General features: G+C 38.5%; 1 protein-coding gene across 1 annotated transcript; it reads left to right on the top strand.

Moving 5' to 3' along the window:
* The first annotated feature begins 1903 nt into the window (after nucleotides 1–1903).
* LOC123661664 (protein lethal(2)essential for life) lies at nucleotides 1904–9665 on the top strand. Its single transcript, XM_045596615.1, has 3 exons — nucleotides 1904–2010; nucleotides 3991–4221; nucleotides 9026–9665. Exons 2-3 carry the CDS (start codon nucleotides 3991–3993, stop codon nucleotides 9389–9391), a joined length of 597 nt encoding a protein of 198 aa, XP_045452571.1. The 5' UTR covers nucleotides 1904–2010; the 3' UTR covers nucleotides 9392–9665.

Genomic DNA, 9665 nt, shown 5'->3' with positions numbered 1-9665 from the left:
ATATTACAGGCTGAAGTGTACTATATATATATATATATATATATATATATATATATATATATATATATATATATAATTTCCATGTATATTTGTATAAAAAAAATGTTTAGCTATATCAGCCGGCTGTTACCCATAATACAAGCATTAAGTTGCTTTTCTTAGAAACAGGCGACTGTGGGTGAATGTGTGTAAGATATTTATTTATTATTTGTTATATTTAAATATTTTTATGGTTATCCTCTGAATTAACGACCAAAATTTAAGAATGAATTAAAATAAAAAAAAGAAAACAGTCAGTGTAGTCTTTAAGAGCCATTTCACAATTTTACGCTCTGCAAGCTTAGGTAAATTTGGTCGCATCGCGCGAATCGTACGAGCCACGCGATCTTTGTGCTAGTAAGTATAGTGTGACAACCAAAAGACCATCTTGATCATTTTCTAATGTATAATAAAAATTAATAACTATGGTATAAAATGTTTTTTACATAATTAATTTGTTAAAAATTTCAAGTATGTTATATAACAACAGTCAATAAATTTAAAATAAAAATAAAAAATCAATTTTATGAAACAATTTTTTTTTAAATTGATTTAGTTTTTTCAGTTTACGAATGAATCTAATATTTACGATATGAATAAAATAGCATTTTATGACATCGACACCGACAAACATATTAATTAACAAATAACAAGACAAACAGATTGAAATGCCTATTTGTATTGATAGTGTGAGAAAAGAAAATTAAATTATACATTTGTTTACAGAAATTATCATTATATTATTTTACAGTCATTTTCGTAATATGTTTATTTTATTTATATTTTATTATGAAAGTATCAAATGCGTTTTATCCGCTATAACAACAGGGGCTTGGCGCGTGTTAGCGAAAGAGACGGCTGCGCAGAATTTGGCGTGGACCTTACCTCTAAGAGCGCTAGCGCTCGACTGATTTATTGGGCTTGATGCGTGGTAATATATACTATCTTTTTATTATTTAATATAAAATGTATTAAAAATAATTACATCTTTTAATTTTTTTTTTTTGTATTCCTTAATGATGTAAGTTTACTTTGATGAAGATAGTTCGTTAAAATTTCTTAGTTTTCTAAGCGAAATATCGCTTTTAAAATTGTACTTATTTGGAAAATATTCGTAACTTTAAATTTTTTTTATCGTTTAATAGAGATACAAATGGAATAAAAATCTATGATAGTGTGCAACAAAATTATATTCCACATATTATGATATTTTTTAAAAATGGTTTCAACGTAGAGGTTATTGAAAAGTAGGACTTCAAAGTATACATTGCGACCGTCTACCTAGGGAGGAGGCTGATGAAAAGGTTAATAATTTTATACACATAATATAAATCAAAATTCTGATCCGACTATGGACTACAACAAAGGTTGCTTTATTATATTTCAAGAATATAAATTACATTATTGCATCCAACACTGAGATTAACGACGTCAAAGTATTACAATTTCGCGGATTGTTACCGATTTTTGTGAAATGGCTCTTAAGAATCTTAAGTTGTATGCCCTTTATATAACTATGTACGAGGAGTATTCGAATTTCTTTGACTTATTTTAATCGAGATCTCTATCGAAAACCTTAGGTACCTCTGGAGACACTGAAATGCATATTTTATTGATTGACAAGAGTTAAACACTTAAGAATACTGATGCATCGAGATTATCCATATTTGAAATACACTGACGATGAGTTGTCTTGTGTTATACATGAGTTTAAAAGACAGAGGGAATACTACAGAAGTGGTCAAAAATCATTGAAATAGTAGAGAAATTTTGTTTTATCTATTATGTTTTAATAATGTCTTCATTAACGATCTAGAATAGTGCCCGTACGCCATTCAAGATCAAGGTACGCCTCTGAATCATTTCAGTGTGGGCAGCTGAAAGTTTCTATTTAAATCCGATCTGAAACCGCGCTCCGTAGTCTTACGAGCACTAGGCAGCGCGCGCCTGCAACGAAACAAATCGCAAAAGGTATTTAATACGAAATGTTATTTTTTGTTTTAAAATGTGTTATAATTGATTTTAAGCAGTTTCAATTTAAGTGCGATTTTTTTTTGTTTGACCAATTTCGATTACGCGAAAATTATTCAATTTTGTACAGCTAATTTTTTTTAAGACGGCTATGTTTGTTATGTCGATTTTTTAAGCTTGACGAATATTTAAATTGCTTTATATTTTCAGTATCTTTTGAATACATAAGATGTAATGCATTACTATTATTTTTTTCGATTTGTGATTATTTGCGATTTGGGACAAAATATTATGTTTAATGACTCATTGTATATTTAAGAACAGAAGAACTATTTATATCTATTACAAAATTGATAATGATACGAGTTTTGACAGTGAAGAGATTTAGTTTAGTAAATTGCATCAGATCTAAATCTGGTTCCAGGTGAATCACTCATGGAATTGTTCCAGATGTTTGTCGCAATAATCCTATTTTTAAAATACAAAAGATAGACTTAGATCAAAATAGACCAAACATCGAAGTTCATGATTTAAAAATATTTACATTTACGTTTGAATACGTAAAGTTACTTTGGATACATGTTCTTTGTATATACTTTTAAGTTTATCTTTATTTACAATATATATTAGTTGTAGTAGGAAACTGTTATTACAGTGACTCTTAACTACTACTAGTAACTTAGGTAAGAAGACATTTTGAAAAAAAAAATGGGGACTCTAAAACCTTTATTGACTATATACAGAAACAATTTATCATGGTTTTAGTTCATAGGTGCTATCAGTTAGGACAGTCAATTCTTACCTGTTATTTTGAAATTTAGAGCTACTTATATTTCATAAGAAAGAATAAAATCGAAGCGTGAGCATCCAATTTCTTTAATTTAATCTTTTAGAAATAGATAGTAAATATTTTATAGATTATTATATTTGTGATTGCAGCCAGTATATAAGAAATTGTTTACTTTAAGTTCTAAAATATTTATAAATGAGCCACATGCCCTCTATTTATTACATATATATTTTTTATGTATGTTCAGGGATAACTTCGTCGTTTATGAACCGATTTTGATTATTCTTTTTTTGTTGGAAAGGAGATATCTCTGGTGTAGTACCAGGATAAGAAAACCAGGATCTGATTATGGGATCCCAGAGAAATCGAGGGAATCTCTCAAAAATCCGCATAACTTTTTACTGGTTGTATCGATTTTGATGATTTTTAATTTAATGGAAAGACGTGTGGTCACATTTAAATTTCATTGAGATCTGATTACAACTTTTTGAGTAATCTTTGATAATGCGTATGTATTTACTTGACTATTTTTTCGTCTACCTACGTTTTATTGCTTGTCGATATAATTGAAGTCGGTTTTTTTTTCGTTTGCCTGCAAACGCAATTATTATTTAAAGTCTGTTAAAAATAATAAAGTATTTTTTTAGGTATTTACAACTTGGCGAATGTTAGGTATATTTAACTATAGACAAAATGGTCATAGCAGAAAATACGAATTACGAAAACAAACGTTTATTATGTTGGTTGAATTTTAAGACTGTTTGTGATGGTTGTTAAAATCGTATTTATGAATGCAATTTGAGATTCTAACGTAAGCTAACTTAGAGGTTGCCAGCACGTTTAATTTCTTCTATCACTGTTTTAAGTATGTTTTATATTATTATTATAATATATATTTATATTATTCTATTTTATTTTTATTTCATATTTACATTTTATAAACATACAGTTTAGTATTCTGGGTTCATTGTATATTGCAAAAGGTAATATCTTATGTTTTACAAATATTAACATCGTGTCCAGTTAAATAACGTAGAAAATTGTGTAAGGTTTAAAATATTGAAGCAGCTTTTTCCCTGAAAATACTTTTACTCGTACGGGCTTTACCGCGTTTGTCGTTTTGAATCTCCCGACATTTTAACGATGTTGATGAAAGTAATTATATAACGATTGATATTTAATAATTCCAGATGTCGATAGTCCCAATGATGTTCCGTGACTGGTGGGACGACTGGGAGCGCCCATCTCGCCTGCTGGACCAGCACTTCGGCGTGGGGCTCCGCAAGGACGACCTGCTCTCATCCCTCTCCAGCTTCCCCTCAAGCTCTATCCTCAGGAACTCCTACTTCAGGCCGTGGAGGGCGAACCTTGCAAGACAGGAGTCTGCGTCAACAATTAATTTGACAAAGGAAAAGTTCGAGGTTACTTTATTATTATTATTTCTTTTTTTTAATCGACTGTATAGACGTTTGAAAAGGATTAATATTTATTCTTCTGTCGGGCCGCCGCCGCCGGTCTGTGTATTTTACTATACTTGGAATTATTCAACATCGTGTAGAGTTAGACAATTGAATCCCCCGAGGACCAGTGATTATTAGAAAGTTATAAAAAAAAGAAAGTATGGTATTGTCAAACTAATCCGCTACTATAGCGCTTGGCATGGCTTTGATGTGTGCAATACACAATAAATTAAGGTATAAGAGTAAAAAATTACCACGTTTCGGAATAAAACGTTAATAGGAGTTTAAAAACGCCAAATTATGAACTTTTTATGTGTATTACTCACAATTAAAATATAATTACCTAATTATAATTAAATATTTCTGCTAAAAAAGATGATGTGTCTTGCCATGTACTTTTTGAGTACCAATGTGTCTCTCGATCTGGCAATCTAAAACACCATGAACCATTTCGAACACGTGACACAAACGAATGTACTTAAAAATTACTTGCTCATAAAACATACTTTAGCCAACAATAAGAATAAAATAAGCGCGTATTAACACTAGCGATACGAATCCTTCCGATACCTCATACCTCAGTAAATTACAGTAATTGTTATAAATCTTAGCTGAAAGTCCCATAGAATCAAAATTGTTCATAGTGACCTTAGAAGAATAAAAACTCATACAAAAACTTGTAATGCTAAAAATCTATCTTATATATGGATTGCGATTTTGAACCTGTTGTATTGTACCTAATTTTTTTTTGTGAGACAAGACTTATTTGTCATGTATTTAATTTCTATTTAAAAAGATTTAGATATGGTCAGCATTACCTCACACAGTGTTTGTGAAAAAACTTATAACAAAAGAAAAAAACAAGGAAAGACTTGAATGACTAGAATTTTTTTTTTTTTGTAACATGTCTGTTTTTTTTGTCATCGAAACTATCACAAAGTAAAAAAATAATAATTTATTGAAGCTAAACTTCTTTACGCATGCTTGACTTGGGGAATAAGATGGTGAATACGTGATGACAGCATTACAAAAAGTGTAATCGGGGGAGGCGAACGGAAGTTGAGAGGGAGATAGAAGTCTAAACCACACTCGTTTTTTTGTAGGTTTTGTTTGTTATTTTATATTTTCCATTCTTTACATATCGTCTTAACTGCAGCATTCGTAGACTCTGGAGTCGAAAAGTAATTTACTAAAAAAAGTGTTATAACTTTAGATTTTGAGTTCATGTTGGAAATATTGCAGAAATGTCAAGCTAATTAAGCTTTAGAAGAAGATTAACAAGCTTAAAATGTAGATATGTACAAATTAATGTGCTGTGTGGTTACGGCACTAAAGAATTTAGCCACCCCATTTCTTCCCGTGGGTGTCGTAAGAGGCGACTAAGGGATAGCACAGTTCCACTACCACCTTGGAACTTAAAAGGCCGACCGATGGCGGGATAGCCATCCAACTGCTGGCTTTTTAAATGCACCGACCGAGGACGGGCAGCAGCGTCTTCGGTGCGACAAAGTCAGCCCTGCGGTCACCAACCCGCCTGCCCAGCGTGGTGACTATGGGCAAAAACCCCCATGAGTTCGAACTTAAAAATAAGGCCCTCAGTTCCCGGCAGCCCCACTATTCCCAGCTACGGCAGCGGCCGTGGTAACGGTGGGGTAGAGGGTGCCAAGAATCACCGGGGTACGGGAGGCTGCCATAGAAAAATATTCCTGGCTACGTATAATGGACGCACGCTACGGTTGGACCATCACCTCACCGAACTTGAGGTAGAACTTAGTCACATTAAGTGGAGCATACTGGGGTTGTCTGAAGTCCGAAGAGAGGGAGAGGACACGATGATCCTGGACTCCGGGCACTTGTTCTACTTCCGTGAAGGTGATGGGCTTTCCCAAGGTGGCGTCGGTTTTCTGGTTCACAAGACTCTCACTAACAACGTTGTGGAAGTCAGTAGTGTGTCGACCCGGGTAGCGTACCTTGTACTTAAGCTCACCGACAGGTACTCCCTGAAAGTGATACAGGTATATGCGCCGACCTCGGCACACTCTGACGATGAAGTCGAAGCCTTGTATGAAGATATTACAAGGGCCATACATGGCACTACTTCGACCTTCTACAGCGTTGTTATGGGAGACTTCAACGCTAAAGTGGGAGTACAAGGCCGCGACGGATCGAGCATCGGACCACACGGATTGGGGCACAGGAATCACAGGGGGCAGACGCTTGTCAACTTCCTCGAATCGGAGGGGCTCTTCTTGATGAACTCATTTTTTGAGAAGAAGCCCCAAAGGAGGTGGACATGGCAAAGCCCCGATACTGTGACGAGGAACGAGATAGATTTCATCATAGCGGATAAAAGGCATATATTCAGAGATGTCTCAGTGGTTAACAGGTTTAACACCGGCAGCGACCACCGGCTAGTACGGGGCACTCTGAATATATGTCTCCGAAAGGAGCGGACCCGCTTGATGAAATCTACTTTCCGACCTACGCTGCCCCAAATACTATGTGGCTCCGAGCAGTTTCAGTTGGAACTCCAAAACCGATTCGATTCGCTGGAAACTACTAGCGACGTGGACGAGATAACCGACAACGTGGTGAAGACGGTGTGTACACTGGGTCGCAGGCACTTTCCACCAACAAAGCCAACGAAGCAGTCCAAACTTTCTCCCGAAGCCTTGGATCTGATGCGGCGGAGGCGCGAGTTGCCGGCTGCTTCGCCAGAACAGAGGGCTCTTTCCAAGAGGGTACGGAAAATTATTCGCCGAGACCTCCGCTGCTCAAATACGAGAGAGGTTGCTACTCTGATTGAGCAGAATAGGGGGTCCAAAGTTTTCCAAAGACCATTGGGGAGAAGCCTTCTTGCGAAGCTTAAAACAGCAGATGGCAGAACCGTCTGCTCTTGCCCTCAGGTCTGAGAAGAGGTTGAGAATTTTTATGGACAGCTGTACTCGTCGAGCGCACGCAAGCCTGCCACTTGGGACACCGAAGATCCACGGGCACCATTGTTGCGCCATTATTCGGAGTGTATCCCGGACTTCGAAGAGGATGAGATTGGTGCAGCGCTCGGGCAGCTTAAAAACGGGAGGGCCCCGGGGGATGACGGAGTTACCACTGAACTCCTTAAAGCCGCAGGGCGACCTGTCCTGAAAGCCTTGGCAAGACTATTTATTGCCGTCATCCACCGAGGTACCACGCCGGAGGCGTGGTCCAGGAGTGTGGTGGCGCTGTTCTTTAAGAGAGGCGATAAGTCTCTGTTAAAGAATTACAGACCGATCTCACTTCTGAGCCACGTCTATAAGCTGTTTTCGAGGGTTGTTACGAATCGTCTCGCCAGAAGACTCGACGAATTCCAACCACCAGAGCAGGCTGGGTTTCGAAATGGCTACAGCACCGTGGACCACATCCATACTGTTCGGCAGATTATCCAAAAGACGGAAGAATATAATTAACCGCTGTGTATGGCATTTGTGGACTACGAGAAAGCCTTCGACTCCGTCGAGACCTGGGCTGTCCTGGACTCTCTGCAGAGATGTCATATCGACTGGCGATATATCGAGGTACTAAAATCTATGTACGACGCGGCGACGATGACCGTTCATGTCAATGACCAAAGAACAAGACCTATTTCCCTCTGGCGCGGGGTAAGACAGGGGGATGTAATATCACCGAAACTGTTTACCACTGCGCTAGAGGATGTTTTTAAGACCTTGGATTGGGGGGAACGGGGCATCAACGTCAACGGTGAATTCATCTCTCACCTTCGTTTCGCCGACGATATTGTCATCTTTGCGGAGACGCTGGATGAGTTAGGCCAAATGCTGGCCGGCCTAAACGAGTCCTCCCGACGTGTCGGTCTCTGTATGAACTTGGATAAGACGAAAGTTATGTTTAACAACCAAGTCATACCGATACCGGTATCGGTCGATGGTACCCTTCTCGAAGTTGTTCAGGATTATATTTACCTTTTTTTTTTTTTTTTATATGTCACTAGGTCGGCAAACAAGCTTACGGCTCACCTGATGGTAAGCGATTACCGTAGCCTATAGACCTGCAACACCAGAAGCATCGCAAGCGCGTTGCCGACCCAATCCCCAATCCCCCCAGGAGCCTAGGCCATACTATCCAACTAGGCCGCAACAACTTCGAGAAGGAGGCCGATAGGAGGATTCGGTTGGGCTGGGCGGCGTTTGGCAGACTCCGTCGAGTCTTCACTTCGAAGATTCCGCAATGCTTGAAGACAAAAGTTTTCGAGCAATGCGTCCTGCCTGTGTTAACATACGGAGCCGAGACATGGACACTGACCAAGGGACTGGTCCACAAGTTTAAAGTCGCTCAACGTGCAATGGAACGGGCTATGCTTGGGGTCTCTCTCAAAGACAGGATTAGAAATGAGACTATCCGCGAGAGAACGAAAGTAACCGACATAGCCCACAGAATTAGCAAGTTGAAGTGGCAGTGGGCTGGTCATCTGTGTCGCAGGACCGATGGCCGTTGGAGTAGACGGGTCCTAGAGTGGAGACCGCGTCTTGGCAAACGCAGTGTGGGACGTCCTCCGGCCCGTTGGACCGACGATCTACGTAAGATTGCCGGTGTAGGCTGGATGAGGATTGCGGAAGACCGGGATGTGTGGCGCGAACTTGGGGAGGCCTATGTCCAGCAGTGGACTGCGATAGGCTGAAGTGATGACAAATTAATTTAAAGACATGTCAACTTCAAAAATATCATTACAATGCTCTACTTTTGTGACAATTAAAAAATTAAATTGCAGGTTATCCTAGACGTCCAACAATTCGCCCCTGAGGAGATAACAGTAAAAGCCACCAACAACTCAGTCGTAGTTGAAGGCAAGCACGAAGAGAAGCCAGACGAACATGGTTTCATATCCCGTCAGTTCACACGCAGATACATTCTACCTACTGGCTACGAGGTCGCAGACCTCACCAGCACTCTATCCTCTGACGGAGTCCTCACTATAACAGCACCGAAGCGTCCTCCCCCTAACAGCGGAGAAAGGATAATACCTATCACCAAAACTGGCCCAGCAAAGCAACCAGAGACCCCGAAATCTCCCGCTACCGAACAAACATCCCAGCAGCCCCGTGAACAAACTGTTCCCATTGTTACATCCCCTTAATAAACTATACCTTCCTTATAATAATTTACCTTAATAGAGTTACTTTCCCATATTAATATTAATTTCCCTTTAAATGGACCACTTATCCCTAAGTGAGACATCGATAATGCCAAGGCAACGATCGAAACATGAATAGCATTTATTTTTAACCCGCTGTTGGCCAACAACGGGCAACGATTCGAAAACGAATTAATTTCATAAAAGGAATGCAAAACGTCACTTGTTTGAAACACACAATTTGTAAAAATTGTATAATATATTGCAATTAATGTAA

Source organism: Melitaea cinxia, chromosome 17, assembly GCF_905220565.1.
Source record: "Melitaea cinxia chromosome 17, ilMelCinx1.1, whole genome shotgun sequence".
NCBI classification, from domain to species: domain Eukaryota; kingdom Metazoa; phylum Arthropoda; class Insecta; order Lepidoptera; family Nymphalidae; genus Melitaea; species Melitaea cinxia.
The sequence above is the reverse complement of the archived record's forward strand: the minus strand, read 5'-3'. Positions and strand labels throughout refer to the sequence as shown.